The sequence below is a fragment of the Octopus bimaculoides genome, chromosome 1 (assembly GCF_046866305.1).
Source record: "Octopus bimaculoides isolate indiv1 chromosome 1, ASM4686630v1, whole genome shotgun sequence".
Lineage (NCBI taxonomy): Eukaryota > Metazoa > Mollusca > Cephalopoda > Octopoda > Octopodidae > Octopus > Octopus bimaculoides.
This window is the reverse complement of record NC_142928.1, coordinates 86,167,159-86,186,342: the sequence shown is the minus strand read 5'-3', so window position 1 is coordinate 86,186,342 and position 19,184 is coordinate 86,167,159. Positions and strand designations below refer to the sequence as shown.

Here is a 19,184-nt window from a genome sequence, read left to right as displayed (position 1 = left end):
TTCCTTCAGGTATTCCATATTTTATAGTAATTCCGAAACGAAACTCTAATTTGTAGTTAACTCCCCTTGATCAGCATTTTGGTGACGTATTTTGTAGCAGATATGACGAATTATTTAAAGATATATTCGACGGGACGTTCAGGTAAAAGTCTATTATTAAAATTTTTTTTTAAAATTTGTAATTGATAAGCAAATGCAGCTTAGGTTGTTTAATTACAAAATAGATTTCTACAAAATCCACTGAGTCAATACAGCATTCAGTGTTTTTCTTCCACAACCTTGGAAGCTTCGTCCTTCAGTGCTCTCAGTGCAGTCTTAAAAATCTGATTTGTTTTCTTCTAGCTCACTCAGCTGACACAGACAACTTCTAGCAATGTTTTTCAATGACTGTACAATTCTAGTCATATGTGTTGAATTTGTGGTTCATTTCGTTTTATATAATCCATAATTCAACTTTATTATTCACAATATTCCGATGTACTTGGGTGTTGTGTGAACTGAGTAGACTCCGCAGTCTGATATTGTCCAATGCAAGTCGTAAGCATAGCAGAATACTCGATTAAAATAAGTCTTGTTTCTTTTCCTCTTTATTTTGCATAAACTGGAGCATAATAATAAACGTAGTTCTATTTATTTAAAATGTATTTGATTCTTTGTATTCAAATCTTATTGGTATAATTTGTTTACGGTTACAGGTGTGTATGTATTTGTGTTTTAGGAAGCAAATTTAGATTTTAAACTCATCCAATGTGTCCTTCCTTTCTTTAAGTTATATAGTGTTATTTGAAGATGTAGCTGCTATTTCTAGCAGGTCGATTTACAACGTAAACTTTCGGCACTCCCCACCTTCGTTAACAGAGTACCACAAGTATCTGTCCCTTTACTTTTTTTCTAACTCTTACTCCACGACAGTGCTATACCTCCGTAAAATATACATATCACATCCTCATACACAGATGATATAGTAACATCTTCCCTTCCATCTAAGCGCAAAGCTTGTCAGTCACACTGGAACCTGACTCGAAATACACCTTTTTACTTTTTTTACAAGCAACATCAGAGAGCATCAATAACAATCAATCGTCACATTCAAAAACATTAGCACATCGCATATATAGAAGATTGAAAATGAAGAAAAAGCAGTTCACAAAATATACTTAGAGCACTCATAGGCCAACCACAGTTGGTCAATCCAAAGAAATAACAATTTAAGTTTATAAACAATATATTTGTTCCATCATGGATTGTTCACTTCAAGATCCAGTCATTGTTGTGGTGTGGTTGTTTGTATGCTTTAATGACCCTGAGAACTGTGTCAGAGGAGTACACAATGACCATTGATACGCCTTCAACTAGGAGTTAAATAATAACATTGTTTTGTGAGTTCTTGGTATAGTAGAAGGTTAAGGGAAGCAATCTTGATAGAACTATCAGAGTGGAGCTCTGCAAACGGTTCCTTGACAAATTCTACTGTGTGTCCAGTGACTCCTGCTTCTAGTCTCATTACCATCTCATCTCATCCCAAATTAGCTGGATCCAGCAACTGTCACTTGCTGCTGAATTTTCAGATAATTTGGAACTTGAGAGTGTTTATGATGCTGTGCAAGTTTTCTTTACTTCAAACTAGACCACATGCAAGTCATAACTTTGATCCCGCTTGATGTGAACATTTTTGGAACTACAAACAAATGGCAAGCCTTTTACTGTAGTAGTATCACACATGTCTGCAATTGTGAAATACTGCCACTTTCATACTTTCCCCAGTTGGAAGGGCACATGGATGGTGTAGCATAGAGGGAACAGTCATCATTCTGTGGCTCTCGTGTGACTGCGTTTTCTGTTGAAGTGTTGTGAACTGAAGTCAGTCTCCATCAAACACTGATAGATATACATGACATGTCAGAATGTCATCTCAACTAGATCTAGCCATAGATTGTACCCAGTCTTTTGGATAGCTGCCTGTTTGTTATGAGGTTTGTTTGATAAGTACTGACCTGGAATCATTCAAGAACAAGATTACTCCTTTTAATGGGTGGTTTGTTATAATTGACAAAACAGAAGTTCTAAAGTTCTAACACTTGATAGACTGAAATATTTGAGCCAACAAGGTAGCTTTTACATGGTAAGAAACAACAGCCAAATCTCATTAAAATTACCTCCTATCTTCTTAAAAAATAACTAAAAAGCCACTTTAGAAAATATCCTAAATACTCCTTACCGAGGCAATGACTAGTGACTGAGACCTTTGCTGTGCTTGAGAAGACCCAACAAGCCAAGTGAGCCCATGGCCTATGCCAGTGGGTGTAACCAGCCCACTTATGATTACCCCTCGTTCATTGGACAATAAACTTTGCTTGCGAAGACCTATTGAGGCAAGTGAAATCAATATTAAAATCGCTGACAGTACTGCCTGATTAGCACTCATGCCAGTGGAATGTTAAAAGAACATCCAAATGTGATGTGAACCTGGCCCACTGCTTGTGAAGACCTATTGAGGCAAGTGAAAACAAATCAAAATTGCTGATGTGGCTGATGACAGTACCGCCTAATTGGCACTCATGCCAGTGGAACGTTAAAAGCACATCCAAGCGTGATCGTTGCCAGGGCCACAGATTGGCTCCCATGCCGCTGGCATATGAAAGCACCATTTGAATGTGATCGTTGCCAGAGTCGTCCTACTGGCACATGTGCCAGTGGCACGTGAAAAACAACATTCGAGCATGGTCATTGCCAGTGCCGCTGGACTGGCTCCTGTGCAGGTAGCATGTAAAAAACACCTTTTGAGCCAGAACCACCTGACTAGCCCTCGTGCTGGTGGCACGTAAAAGCACCCACTACACTCTCGAAGTGGTTGGCGTTAGGAAGGGCATTCAGCTGTAGAAACTTTGCCAGATCAGATTGAGCCTGGTTCAGCCTCTGGCTCACCAGTCCTCAGTCAAACCGCCCAGCCCATGCCAGCATGGAAAGTGGATGTTAAATGATGATGATAATGACTCCTAAAAAGATAGGCTACAACTGGCTGGAATACCTTTCACTCAGAAGTGAAATGTAAAGCTCCATCAGTTGTGTTAACTTTATATTGTTTTAAGACTAACTTTATGCATTTTCTTTACAGCCCATCAAATACTATGTCATTCTACTCGTGCTACATCAATTGTTCCCAATAGATCACTATGGAGTAAGTATAGAATTTATTTTAAATTTGTTGACTTAATAATGCATGCATACATAGACATATATATATATATATAATGATTTTGCTTAGGCATAGCAATGCTAATAACCAGTAGTTAGAACTTAATACTTTAGAGTAAGGTTTTAGATGAATACAGTGTGTGTATATGTTAAAACTATTCCATTGACTTCTTAAATCATTTCTAAAATAAGGAGTAGGATCTATCTCAGGAACTGGTGTTTATGATATTTTTATTTGATTCTCTCATAAATTTTTATAGTTTTTCTGTTTCTCTACAGACTTTTTCAGTAAGGAAATATTCCATGGCAGTATTTTTATCAAAATGATTAAACTGAGGCTGCAACTTTTAACCTTGTCAGTATTTCTTGTAATATTCAGTAACAAATCTATTCATCACTGTTTGATCTTACTTTCATAATTCTTTCCAATTTTAGCACAAGACCAGCAATTTTCAGGACGTTAAGTTGATTACATCAACCCAAGTGTTCAATTTGTACTTTATTTTATCAGTCCTGAAAGAATGAACAAAGGAGTTAAACTAATACATCTGTTTGTTGTCTACACCACCTGTCTTCGTCTTTTTGTTTTTTTTGTGAATTCTCTACATATATATTTATTTGTGATGGACTTTCACACAGTTTCTTTCTACCAAATTCCACTCACAAGGAATTGGTCTCCTTGAATCCAGGGTAGTGGATTGGTAGAATTGTGTTCTGTTCCACCCATGCTAGCATGGAAGCTGGACATTAAACGATGATGATGATGATGATGATGATGTCTATTCTAGTTCCATGTTTCCCGAGTTCAAAATCCTGTCTAAACTGCTATCAATAGTGAAGTAGCCTCTTCATCGATCCCAAAAAAGAGTTTGCATCCTGATTTAAGTAGACACAATCTGAGGGCAGAAAGTGCTCTGTGGCTAATCATTATAACAATGAAGAGGTTACAGAAGACATATGTTTAAGGTGCCACACAGTGGAATCGAAATATTAGCCACAAAGTTTTGCCTGTGCCCATGTAAGATTTTTTAAACTATCTTTTTGCATTTTTATTTTGTTACTAGTTTCAGTCATTGGACTACAGTCATGCTGGAGCATCACCTTTAAGGATTTTAGTTGACTGATTTATATATACCAACACCAATATTTTTCAAGTACTAATTTTATTGTCTCCTAAGTGGCAAAAGGCAGTTGAATTTAACATAAAGGGATATAACTCGAATCAACTTGAATACTACCCTGTCAATGGTAGTATTCAGCACCTCATCTCCAGCATTTGATATCTACTTTCCATGCTAGCATGTATTGCATGGGTCGTCATGATTTGAGTCAGTTCTTAATCTTAGAAGTATTTCCATTTATTCAGTGCTACATGAACTGTAGACTGGTGATTTTTTTTGTTTTTTAATAACTTATGTCTTTTTTATCATTAAGTACTGTACCAGCATAACCTTAGTACCAAAAATTTTCTTTTTCTGAACCTTGTCTGTCCTATGCCTGTTTGCATGGCATTTTTAAAAGAAAAAGAAAAAAATTAGGGTAGGGGAATTAGGTTATTGAATTTGATAGCAGTCAAATATAAGGAGTTCTATGTATTTTATGGCTTGTATTGGGGTGAGTATACCATGTCATAAGAGGTCACTAAAATGTTTGGTGACAAGAGGGCTATAAAATGCTGTTGCATGAAACCCATCCAACTCAATGCCAGTATGGAAAATTAGACATAAGAAATAATGGTTTCAAATTTTGCCACAAGGGCAGCAATTTTGAGGGAGGAGATAAGCCAATTACATTGACCTCAGGGTTTTCAACTGGTACTTATTTATCAACCCCGAAAGGATGAAAAGCAAAGTCGACCTCGGCAGAATTTGAACTCAGAATGCAGTGATGGGTGAAATACCGTGGACATAAAAATAATGTTGATGATTCTTTGGCTCATGATTCTTTTTGACAGTGCTCATGACTTTGGAAAGTAGGGATGGGGAAGAAGAAACTACGACTCCTGGGCTGCTGCAGTAGGAAGCATCTTATTAAAATATTGAGTTTCCTCAGTTGGAAGATCTGATCTGAATGTTTACAGCATAATGGGCTTTGTGAAAGGCAGTCTAGAGGGGTTGTTATTGGTGGTGGTGCTAAATCAAGCAATGGATTTTTGTTTTCCTTCTATTAAACTACAATATTGCATTGAAAAACCTCCATTATAAATCATATATAAAGATATTGTCAAACTTTGTCCATCACATCATCAGCATCATCATTATCATTTAACGTCTGTTTTACATGCTGGTTTTGGGTTGGATGGTTTTACAGGAGCTGGTAAGGCCAGGGACCACACCAGGCTCCATTGTCTGTTCTAGCATGATTTCTATGACTTGATGCCTTTCCTAATGTCAACCATTTTACAAAGTGCACTGGATGCTTTTTGTGTAACCCCAGCTCCAGTATCAATTTTGCTGTGGTGGACTGGTCTTGAGTACAGCAAGGCACCAGATATCTCAATCCTTTGTCATCTCCTGTGTAATATGAATTTATTATGTTTTATACTTTATCATTTTATTGAACACTTTTCTATTTTGAATGATAATTATTTGTTTTGTTTTGTACAATGTCTACTGCTTGTTGCCTTTCTTAATATTGGTAATAATCTCTAATCGTGATGCACATGATCTCTTTTCAGAGGATGTAAGTCCTCCTGAGCCTAGCATGAAGTGGGCTGATATCACAGATCGAGCCGCAAGAACAACCTTCTGGGGAGAAATGATCGGTGGTAAGATTATTTAGAGTTTATCTTTTATGGTAGTGATTTTGCTCTATGTTGTATGTGCATGTGTGTGTGTGTATATATATATATATATATATATATATGTGTGTGTGTATGTGTCATCATCATTATTTTTATGTCTGCTTTTCCCTGCTTGCATGGGTCAGATGAAAGTACATTGAGACAGTGTTTTTTTTTATGGCCAGATTCCCTCCTGTCACTAATCACCCCTTGTTACCAAGCAAGGTAATAAACTCCTAATCTATTGAACAGTAAACAGCCTGGACATGTTTTATGCAGGAACAGACACCCCCCACACACACACACAGCAAGCTTCTTTCAGTTTCCATCTACTAAGTTCATGCACAAGGCTATGGTTGGCTTGGGTCTATAGTAGAATGACATGTGTGAAAGTATGTTGCAAAAATATTTCAAGGTATTCCTGGTTATTTCTTTTTTTCTCTTTCATTTCTAGGTCTTGCACTTGTCTTTGGTCATCTTTTCAAAGAGCCTGCCACAATCAACTACCCTTTCGAGAAAGGCCCACTCAGTCCACGATTTCGTGGGGAGCATGCTTTACGCAGGTATCCATCTGGAGAAGAAAGATGCATTGCTTGCAAGCTTTGTGAAGCTATTTGCCCAGCTCAGGTAACAGATCAGAAATTGCATGATTTATCTAGATTATTTATGATGATATCGTATTTTAACTGTTCAGAATTATAGTAGTTTAACCCTTTTGTTACTGTATTTATTTTGAGATGCTCTCTGTTTCTTTCAGTTACTTCAAATATAACAAAGAATTCAGTAAAATAACTTAGTTATCATTCAGTTAGTGTTAGGAACATAAATTGTGACTAAGGTTTAGTGGAAGATTTTAATTCAAAACTTATGAAAACAAGACATTTGTACTCAGAGCCAGAGCCGGTTTCAGCCGGGTTGGTAACAAAAAGGTTAATTTATAATTCGTTTTTAATGGTCCAACTCAAAGTAGATAAAGCTATAAATAATAGCGTGTAAACATTGGGTCAAAAATCCATTTGGATAGAAAAAATTGAAGGCTGCCTATGGGACTTGAACATATATCTTCTGTAACCATGACAGATGTTCTACCACTGGAACTACAGCTACCCGTCAAATTTCTCTATTCACTTTAAAAACTGTTTTTACCAGCAAGTATTGTATGTTGTTCATCATTATCATGATCATCATCATTTAATGTCTGTTGTTGGGTTGGACGGTTTGACCAAAGCTGGTCAACTGCACCAAATTCCAGTCTGATTTGGCATGGTTTCTACAGCTGGATGCCCTTCCTAATGCCAACCATTTTATGTCATAAGAATTTGGAAACTTTGAGAGAATTTGAAATAATTTATTTTTAACAGTTGATAAGGTTATAAATTGTAGTGTTTTTAACGCTACTATTTATTAACCGTTTGATTATGTAATTAAATTTCCGCTCATTCCCATAATGATATTAATTGTCCGCCAAATGGTAAAATTGATATTTTCTGCTTTTGTAGATACTTTTTGAGTATCTCTTGCAGGTATGGTTTTCATATCCACCACTAAAAGTATTTGATTCTCTCTCTGTAAAGATATATTTGATGAAATATGTGAAAAAAAAAATAAAGAAAATTTGAAAATTTGTCTTTAAAAAGTGTCACAGGAGGGTGTCTCCTCTTCTTGCAGCAGACGGAGAGGGTTTTTTTCAAAGTTATGGAGTAAAATCACTCTTTGCAGTTAACGGTAGTGAAATGTTGAGTAGATATATCTTCATTCCACACTGAATGGGTTAAAAGCAAATTATTTCATGTTCTCTCTAAGTTTCTAAATTTTAATAATGTAAACAACATACAGTTCTTGCTAGTTGAGAAATGGATTGAGAAATTCAAGGGGTTGTTTTGGTCCAATGGTAGAATGTTTGTGCTTTTTAATTTGTATATTTTTTGGCAGTAACTTTTGTTAAGAATTTAATATTTGTTTAGTTTCTCTCTTAGAGACAACTTAGAGTTCTATAAACTCATGTCTAAAGCAGTGAAGAGAAAGAAGTGGGATAGTTGATTAACTGTTTCAGGGAAATTCATAGGTTTAACTGTGGTCATGGACAGGCATGCATAAACAACATATAGCACTGTTAAATTTTATTTATGTCATTAGAATTTATAATCTTTTGAGAAAACATGAAATAATTATTTTTTGGAACAGTGAATCTTGATGCACATAAAACTCTAAATTGCATTTGGTGAGAAATAGTCAAAAGTTGTCATGTCTCCACAGGCCTGTAATGTCCCACAGGCAGCCTTCAACTTTTTCTGTGCTTTGAGATTCACTGTTCCAAAAAAGAACTGTTAAATTTGTTGGTTTACAATAGCCATGCTACAATTTTTCACTATCTGTGAACCTGGGCAAAGCAGGTAACTAGTTGCTTCAGTCTGTTTGCCATTGTATTAGCATTAACCGTAAATTCAGTTGATCTAAGAAAATGCAAAAGTTATAAGTTTGCAAGGTATATCTTATTCATGCTAGCATTGAAAAATAGAGTAAAAAACTTTAAAAAAACCCCAAAATACTTGAAATTTAGTGTATGGTATAATTAAGGTACTGGAACAATAAGTGTATGGTTATATGCTCAAACCTTGCTTTGTGCTTGTAAAAAAATTCACTGTTAGATGAATGTTAATCTACCCAGCTGCTGTTTTCATAGTTATGAAAGAGATATAGTTGTAAAATCATTTGTTCCTAAAATGTGTCAATATCTAAATTCTCAGCAATCACTCCAGTCAAACTAGTATAGAAAAATTTGGTATAAATCAGTTGTTTTATGATGTTAGGTTGAAGATAAAATATTTACTTCTGCAGAGCGTAATTGTTTTCTCTGTTTCTTTGATATATATGTGTGTGTGTGCATGTGTACATATATATTATATATATATATATATATATCTACAGGCTATTACCATTGAAGCTGAACCACGTGCTGATGGCAGTCGTAGAACTACCAGATATGATATTGATATGACAAAATGTATTTATTGTGGATTCTGTCAGGAAGCTTGTCCTGTTGATGCAATCGTTGAGGTAAAAGTTTACTTTTCATTTTATGAATAATAAATACAAATTATAGCTATGGTAGTCTTTAAATTTTCATGCAAACTGACTCTACAATACTGTTTTGATTCCATATATGTGTGTCTCTAATGCCTTTGTGAAGGATGTGTATTGTCATCACCATTTCATATCCATTTTTCCATGTAAGATCTTGATGAAGAATGAAAGTGAATTTTCATAAAATATATTTTGTTTCCATTACCTTAAAAATCATTTTAATGTATAACATTCTATTCTGTTCCTCTCAAATTGGTGCTTATCGCATATATTGTTCAGGTTAATAGGTGCGGGCATAGCTGTCTGGTTAAGAAGTTTGCTTCACAACCATATGGTCTCAGGTTAGGCCTCACTGTGTGGCATTTTTGGTCCTCAACCAACCATTGCCTTGTGTGTAAATCTGGCAAACAGAAACTGCACAAAGCCCTATGTATATGTGCATGTGTGTGTGTGTGTACTTGTGTGTCTGCATTTGTTTACATTTGTGTTTCTTTGAAAATTGTTGAGCTACAAGCAGAGAGATTGTTGTTATTTCCTCTGTCAACAAATCACATCTTGGTTTTGTGCTTTCAAAGAAGTGAAATAAGTGGCTCCTAACTTGAAAAAACAAGTAAGGGTTAGGTGATAAGAAGGACACCCACCTGTAGAACAATGCCTCAACAATATATCCATCTAATCCATGCTAGCATGGAAAAGTGGATGTAAAAGAAATGAACGAATTAAAACTTTTACTGAAGAAACATTAGAAATCACAACCAGGATGTAACCTCAACAGATATTAACATGGTCACAAGTAGGGTTGTGTAGTTAAGAAGTTCGTTTTGGAAACACATGGTTTTGGGTTCAATTCCAACTGAACAGTGCCTTGAACAAATGTTTTTTAACATAGCCTTGGGTTAACTAAAACATTGTCTATGAAATTGGATAAACTGAAACTGAAAGGAAGCTCATCAAAGGGACTATTCCTGTTCTTTGGTAGTTTGCCCCATAATCTGGTCCTTGGGTGCATTTAGCAGGGTCCACTTTATTGCTAGGATTTAGGTCAAATCTATGGGAAGAATTTCCTCCCATCTGTCTTGGAGCCCTTAAAAAGGGTTATGGATGCCACCCTTCCTCTTCTTAATAGGCAATTAAAACAATCATGTATTCAGTGTAGTAACAATTTCACTATAATTGACTTGGTTCCATTTCTCTGATGGACTTTGTTTCAAGTTCAAAGGTTAGATGAATGCATATTGTTGAGACATTGTTTTACAGCTGAATGCCCTCCCTACCTCTAATACTAAGCTGTATTTTTATGTAAAACAATTTCCATTCCACTTGTGTTCTAAAGTGCAGAGCCACCAGATGGTTTGTTGACTGGGAAATGACAAAAGACAACAATTTTATTATGCAATTTCAGAATGTAATCATTCATACACACATGCGCACACACACACACACACACACTGAAGTTTGTACAATTTTTGTTTACCAGATTTGCTCACTAAATATTGGATAATGTAGTAGAAGGCACCAGCCCAAGATGCTGTGCTGTAGGAATGAACTTAAAACCTTGTGGTTGCAGAGGGAACATCTTAACTATTCAGCCATGTCTCTACCAAATATGCTAAATGAAAAATTGTAGTTAATTTTGGAATCTAATTTTACTTCATGAAATCTTTCATTATAAACATTGATTTTACAAGACTGCATTGGTATTTACCATAATTTAAATTTCAGTGTGAAGTATATCTGATATCCATTTCTGACAAATATATTAATCATCAATTTCTATAATTTTCTTATACCATTCATTACCTTGAAAATTTTTTCAAGTTGACTCTTTTTTACTTTGAATTTATATCTTGATATAAAAGTGTAGATGATTTGTTTAAATTATTTTTGTAGTCATGCATTTGTAAAAATTTCAAAAATGCTCTGGATAGACTTCCTTATGATTTTCTATTCCTTTTTCTTTTTCTCAGGGTCCCAATTTTGAGTATTCCACTGAAACTCGAGAAGAATTACTTTATAATAAAGAAAAGTTACTTTCAAATGGTGACAGATGGGAACCTGAAATAGCTGCTAATCTCCAGGCTGACTATTTATACCGATAACTAGTTTAGTACTAGTTTAGATTACCCCTGACAGCATGAGTTGGTAACTTGTTTCTTTTCTAGATGGAGTTCAATAGGTTGACATTTTGTACTGTACTTATGCATATGAAAATACCTTGTACATTAAATTTCATTATTGCAAATAATGCCTGTCATTCTTTATTTCTTAAAAGACCTGTCCTCCCCAGCAGAAATGTTAATTTCCGTATCCCCTGTTGAAGAGGATTGGCCTGCAAGAGTCCTGTGCTGGTGCCATGTATAAACCACTCATGCCAGCACCATGTAAAAGTGCTTGTGTTGGTACCAAGTTAAAAGCACCCAACACACGGATGTTAAAGGATGATTATGATGAACAAACAAGAATAATTTTGGAGCTGTATTTGCCTGGCAAATGATTTAAATCTGTTAAATTCAATTAAATATTTATTATTTGGTGTCCAAACTTTTGTTGCATCAACTGCAACCTAGTCACTGACACAAATTGAAAATAACAGTGTTTGTGTGTTTTTGATTTTGAATGACTAATATGTGCCTTCCATGCTGTAGAAAATAATATTTTCCCCTTAAACAGCAATGTTTACAGAAAGAATATATATTTGTCACTACAGTTTGTTAAAATTTGTTAAGAATTGCATTTTATTTAAAAGCAGAAATGAAAATATCAAATACAGTTAGAAGTGATATCAGAACTGGTATAAATTTGTGAGAGATTGTTAGCTTTAACTGTCTCAAAGATAAGAGACATATGCCAGATAAACTAAGTAATAAAGGGTCATAAGGACTACAACAACTAAGTTAAAACAAGGTAGGTTTGTGATGAATAGATTGAATGTATACTACCATGTGAAACTTGGTAAAGACCAAACTGTTCAACTTTGCAGTTATTGTTTTGTCTCAAGTCACCTACTGAGTGAGTATACCCATGGATCAAAGGCACCCTAGTCATGACCATCTCTTTTGCACATTAAGGACAACATTATCTGATGAGTCTTTTATTAAGATGGTAATATGTGAGTTGAAGATTTGGCTGCTATTTCTAGCTTGTTGAGTGACTGTAGAGGCTCTATTAACTTGAGTGCTCTGAATGCAGGGAGATAACAAATGCACACATAAAACTTGACAAACATGATTTAAATACATACAGAGTGACAGAAAATTACTGAGCAGAAACACTCAAAAATCAAGGAGATTATCAGAATCTGTGAATCTTATATGAATTTTGCATCACCAATACTGTTAGCTCATTGAGAACCACACCCCTTGTTTGAAACATCACTATTACTTTCTATTTGAAATACTTTATCTTAACTGACTGTAACTTATCCTTTGGATATGATCAAATTCCCAATGATGACGATCATCATATTGTAGGTGAGAGAGAGAAACTAATTCATTCTTTCAAAGCTAAGATTTCACCTCATCATCAGCATTCTAAAAGTTAGCTATAATTGTATAGGAAATATTGCTATGGTAATATTGCCTAGATATGCGAAACACCAGCACAATATCCATTGCAATAATGGAATACATATAGTTGCTCAACCTACTTAAGATAGTAGTCAAACATTCATTCACCTTTTCTTAAGATCCCACACATGAAAAGAAGGAAAAGATTGGACCATATAGTTTCTGGATACACTACAACTGAAAACAATGATGGAACGGTCAAGGTTAGAACAGCTTTGATCAGACTATGGAGCTAAACAATAACTACACAAATCAAGTGCTTTGAAAAAGTACAGGTAAAATCGTGTTGAGAAGAATTATACTGGGCCCATAAAAAATATGTCTAAGATCAGGTATGTATAATACATCTACACCTTCAGGAAAGGTAAAAAACTTCACTCTCTTAGTAAATTTGGAATTTGAAAGAGTACCTAATTGATAAAACTACAAAGTTGTCTGTAAATGAAAGCTTGCATTAATGCATCAAAGAGATGCTCTTTGTGCTGACCTAAAGCACAAGAATCTCAGGCAGGTTTTTGATAAGCTCTACTAAAACCATGTCTTCATTGTACCATGAGATTGAGAAGCAATGTATTGTGACTTCCTTGACTGGTCATCAGTGTGATTGCACTTGGAGCAATTCTCAGTAGGTGACATACAGGTTGGTTGCCCATCTATTTTTTTTCACATCATCAGTTCATTATTTCTTCTGTGGTTTTCTTCAACAAAGCTTGCTTGAGATAATACCAGGCAAGATGGTTTGCTGGTGGTATATCAGTTTCTGCTAACATACAATGTTTAACAGGCTTAGCGGATTGCTTACTTGGTCAAGGACATAGATGTCAGTCTTACAAGCTGTATGGGACCTGGAGCAGTGGTATTGAATTGCAGACTTGATAGCAAACACATCTTACATAATTCTTTCCAACAATAGAGAGAATGGAAGCCAACTTGAGCAGAAATTAGTTATTGGTAAAACACCTTTGGTAGACAATGCAGAACCAATGTGGAAGTCTCTACATGGTCAATTGACTTGTTAGAAATAGCAGCCAAATTACCATCAAATTGTACTCTACAATCATATAAAAGGGAACATATTGACTAAAGGAGTTTCTGATATAGAAAACAAAAGGGTGGTTATGGTTGAAACGTCATTAACCATAGATTTCTTTAGTCAGAGTTGACTTAAAGCTAAACAATAACAAAACCAAGAAATAATTTGCAACAGCCTGTATTACTCACTCAACAACTGGCTTTTGCTGGGTATAATGTGGTTGGCGTTAGGAAGGGCATCCAGCTGTAGAAACTCTGCCAAATTTAGATTGGAGCCTGGTGTTGCCATCCGGTTTCACCAGTCCTCAGTCAAGTCGTCCAACCCATGCTAGCATGGAAAGCGGACGTTAAACGATGATGATGATGATGATGATTAGCTTCTCACTAATAGTCAATGAAATAACTAACAGTAAATAAAGGTGTTTGGTTCAATTGATTACATCTTTCTCTCACTCTCACTCCCTCTCTATCACATTTGCTTACTTGCTTGCTTATGATGGCCCATCAAAAGTGACGACAGCGTTGATCCAGGACATTCATCCTTCTCTGCCTCCAGCAAATTGTTTCTCATGGGAACAGACATGGTTGAATAAAACTGATATGAGAGAAGCAGCTCCTGTAGCACTGAGGGCACAGAAAGTGACCCTGAACAACAGCTGCGTAGGGTTGATGATGTCTCCTCCTCCCTCCATACAATTTCCTGTGTTTGGTTTCAAAGCTCTCTACTCCAGCATCACATAAACTTGCATGTTGTTGGCACCCCGTCGCTTACGACGACGAGGGTTCCAGTTGATCCGATCAACGGAACAGCCTGCTTGTGTACATGTGTACCCTTAACGTAGTTCTCGGGGATATTCAGCATGACACAGAGTGACAAGGCTGACCCTTTGAATTACAGGCACAACAGAAACAGGAAGCAATAGTGAGAGAAAGTTGTGGTGAAAGAGTACAGCAGGGTTCACCACCATCCCCTGCCGGAGCCTCGTGGAGCTTTAGGTGTTTTCACTCAATAAACACTCACAACGCCCAGTCTGGGAATCGAAACCGCGAGTCTGCTGCCCTAACCACTGGGCCGTTGCGCCTCCACATAAACTTGCATACCTTCTGATTAATAGCCATGTTTTCAACCATAAGAATTTTATAAACTTTCAAGAGAACGCGAGATAATTCTGTTTTGGAACAGTAAATCCTGCAGCATAAAGCTATAAATGAAAGCTTATGAGGTTATCTTCAACTTTTTCTATCCAAAAAGGGTTTTTCAACCCGATATTTATGTTATATTATTTATAGCCTTGAGCCTGTTTCAAAAAAAGAATTAAGCCAGTATTCACAGACACGCACGTGCATGTGTGCAGAGAACTAATTATCCATTCGATTTAACTGGATAGAGAGAAAGAAAGAAAGAAAGAGAGAGAATTAACATACTATACCCACATACATACACACACACACACTTTTATTTCATTTAACTGAGAGGGAGAGAAAGAGAGAGACAGACAGAAAGATAGTTGGTGTAAATGTGTTCATTTTGAAATGCATGTTCCATCATGCTCTATCGTAATTGTGAATGTAAAGGAGTTTCTGAGTAACCTTAAATGTTTCGTACTGCTTTTCCCACCAATTATCAACCCAAAGTTTAAAATAAACACCCTCCAAAAAAACAAAACAAGAAAGTATTCTGTTAGCCATAGTTTTGTTAAAACCCATTTTCTTTGACGATTGTTCGAACTTTATAAATGTAAGATGGCGGACTTAGTGAAACAAACTGCATTAAGTGAAAGGTAATCAAATGATGGTTAATAATACGTTTGATTACACAAACATGCACATACACACACACACACGCACATATATACAAAACATCGCACACACACACATACTTTCGTACATACATGCATACATACAAATATAAATACGTACATACATTAAAATAAAAAGGATGAATTAAATCAAGGCAAATTAACATAGAAGCATCTCCGCAAATTTTTGGCTAGGTTGATTGTTCCGTATAAACTTCTAGGTGATTCAGCCGTTCAGATCAGCAGTCAATACAGAGTTTAAACAGCTGTTCACTGGTGCCGGTTATCCTGCAAATCCATATTTGTATCAAAGGAATAATGGTACATTTTATGTAGTGTGATATATATAGTAAGCAAGAATAAGCCGAATGAATACTTCAGGGCATCACTACAAGTGTTTCAATTGCCAGTTTATTTCAAATATATAAATTCATATTATATAACCGCTACTTCTTCAAGCACTATGCAAGGGTAGCGGTCCATCCCAGTCAATGCTTTTATGGGGGCGGCATTTTGGGGTCTGCTGTATAATACAAGCATGAATAAGCTTGGAGGGGTCGGAGGAGAAGCAGCAAACACAAGGGCTGCCCCGGGTGGTGCACACTCTAGCTTACCGCACTTCCTTTTGTCAGTTAAGGGTACTGCTGTCTCCACTAACTGAAAGATATATATATTTATGGACGGGAAACCTAAGATAATCCCATAAACTGGTCTTCCCCATTTTTAATATATATATATATATATATATATATATATATATATATATATATATATATATATATACATATATATATATATATACATACACACACACACATATATATACACACATATATAAATATGCACACACATACACACATATATATATTCTTTAATTCTTTTCCTTGCCTCAGTCATTTGACTGCGGTCATGCTGGGGCACCCCTTTAGTCGAGCAAATCGACCCCAGGACTTATTTTTTGTAAGCCTAGAACTTATTCTATCGGTCTCTTTTTACTGAACTGCTAAGTTACGGGGACATAAACACAGGCTGTAGTAGAAGACACTTACCCAAGGTGCCAAGCAGTGGGACTGAACCCAGGACCATGTGATTGGTAAGCAAGCCACATACCACACTGCTACTCCTGCACCTATATATATATATATACTCTTTGCTCTTTTACCCTTATACTTGTTTCAGTCATTTGACTGTGGCCATCGAGCAAATCGACCAGGACTTATTCTTTGTAAGCCTAGTACTTATTCTATCGATCTCTTTTGCCGGACCGCTAAGTAACGGGGATATAAACACACCAGCATCGGTTGTCAAGCGATGTTGGGGGGACAAACAGAAACACACAAACATATGCACACACATATACACACACACACACACACACACACACATATATATATATATAAGTTCAAAAAAACAATAACAAAAAAACAACAAAGTGAGGACGTGATATGGATAGTGTTATTGGACGCTCAGGAAAGGAAAGAGAGAGTGTATGACGTTTCGGGCGTAGCCCTTCGTCGGAACGATGGAAAGTTCGGAGAATGGAAGAACGGAGAAATAGGAAAATGGTACCGATGTCCACGAGGTTACATATATATATATGTGCATACACACATGCATATATATATATATATATATATATAAATTAAGAAACGGAGTTAAATGCAGGTGCTATTCAAATCTTCATACTTCCGAAAGTATCAAGATTTGAATAACACCTGCGTTTAACTCTATTTCTTAATGCATCTATGGCATTCAAAGACATTTCACTAAACCCTGGAATTTTAGCCTATACTTTAGATATTTTAGCCTATAGTTACGATATTTGAACCTATAGTTTTGTTATTTTAGCCTATATTTTAGATGTTTTAGCCTATAGTTTCGATATTTCAGCCTATAATTTAGATATTTTAACATATAGTTTCGATGTCAGCCTATACTTGAAATATGTTAGCCTATACATTAGATATTCTAAGCCTATACTTTAAATATTTTAGCCTATAGTTTAGTTATTTTTGCCTATACTTAAGATAGTTTAGCCTATAGTTTCAAGATATTTTAGCCTATAGTTTCAATATTTCAGCCTATCGTAAAGTTATTGTAGCATATACATTAGATATTTTAGCCTATAGTTTACATATTTCCGCCTATAATTTAAAATTTTTAGCCTATAGTTTCGATATTTCAGCCTATAGTTTAGTTATTGTAGCATATACATTAGATATTTTAGTCTATAGTTTCGATATTTGACCCTATAGTTAATTATTTTAGACTATGTTTTAGATATTTCAGCCTATAATTTAGATATTTTAGCCTATAGTTTCGATTATAAAGGAATGCTTTTTAACCATTTTGTTCTGTCAGTAAAATCATTTATTTTGTTATTACATTTACTTCTTGTTTCGGCGGCCTTTTTTAAGGTGTGATTTGAAGGATATTTGGTTGCTAATTTTAGAAGATCAAACTGCCACGTAGAGCCTTTGTTGTTTGTGGGGGAAAATGCTATAATTTACAACTTGTTTGTTCATATTATTTGTAGTCAAGTACAAGAAAGGTTATATAAATAAATTTCAGTAACCTATCACAACCAAGTTCTTACACGAAACTGATGTCTTTGGTAGTTAATCATCTCAATTCTCGAAAAGTATAACATTGCATTGTTGAATCCTGAATACCACTGCCTTTCAATAACCATTTCACGCAAATTTGCATCACATACTTTGCTTCGAGATGAGGAAGCCTCTCTACATGGTTAGTCATCCTGCAAGAAATAGCAGCCAAATCTCCCTCAATTTACATCTCATCATCATACAAGAGACACGTTGAATAATGTAGATCTAGAACTACACAACTGCATATAGGAAAAAGACAGAATGGTATGTGTTTGATAGTAGGTCAACTCGATTAGAGTGATCTAGGGCTAAAAGCAACAAAACAATAAATTAATTCCCTTGGGAAATGTCTGAATGTCCACGTAATTGTATTTCCTTCGAAAATATTGAACCTTTGAGCTCAGCTTGTAAGATAGGAACATTTCTATCAGTTACAGTAGCAATGAAATAGAATTAGTAGATATTTGTCGATGTCTCACTTTACTAAGTGACCTTGTTTCCTTTCGTTCTTTTGTTTACATTATGAACTAGTTCCCATACATAAGTAGCCTGTTGGCTATTTTGGTTTCATTAAGACAACTACGTGTTATTACAGATCCATAGCTAAACAATTACTCCCTACTGAGCTTCGATCTATAAATCATTGTGGTCGTGGAGTTTCATTTTTTTAATAATCATAATGTTTTGATATTCATATATATCTGCAGTAAACAGTGAGGGGGTTCCTATTTTCATGATCATAAATGTTTTAATATAAGTATACAATATCTAGACATACCAGAGGAGTGGACGGTAAGTGTAAACGTTTCTCTGGTGACTAAGTCTCTCCTCGGGGTTATTAGATCGCGCCTCGACTTGCAGGTTACGCTATTTTTTTTTTTTAGGCCTGAATGTTTAACTGTTATCGCTCATCATTCACTTGTTTCAGTCTTAGTCCGCGGCCATGCTAGGGAATCGCCTTGAAGTGGGAACGAATCGACTCTAATACTACATTTTTTAAAGCTTGCTACTAACTCTACCGTACCCTTTTGCTAAACCGCTAATTTGCGTGAATGTAAAATAAACCAACAGTGGTTTCAAGCGGTGGTGGAAGACAAACACGGACTCACGGACACGG

General features: G+C 35.7%; 1 protein-coding gene across 1 annotated transcript; it reads left to right on the top strand.

Annotated features, from left to right (window-relative positions):
• Positions 1 to 4: 4 nt before the first annotated feature.
• Positions 5 to 11,306, top strand: LOC106868568 (NADH-ubiquinone oxidoreductase subunit 8). The gene is made up of 6 exons (XM_014913890.3): positions 5 to 142; positions 3,116 to 3,178; positions 5,873 to 5,962; positions 6,432 to 6,604; positions 8,906 to 9,034; positions 11,029 to 11,306. Exons 1-6 carry the CDS (start codon positions 103 to 105, stop codon positions 11,158 to 11,160), a joined length of 627 nt encoding a protein of 208 aa, XP_014769376.2. The 5' UTR covers positions 5 to 102; the 3' UTR covers positions 11,161 to 11,306.
• The last annotated feature ends 7,878 nt before the right edge of the window (positions 11,307 to 19,184 follow it).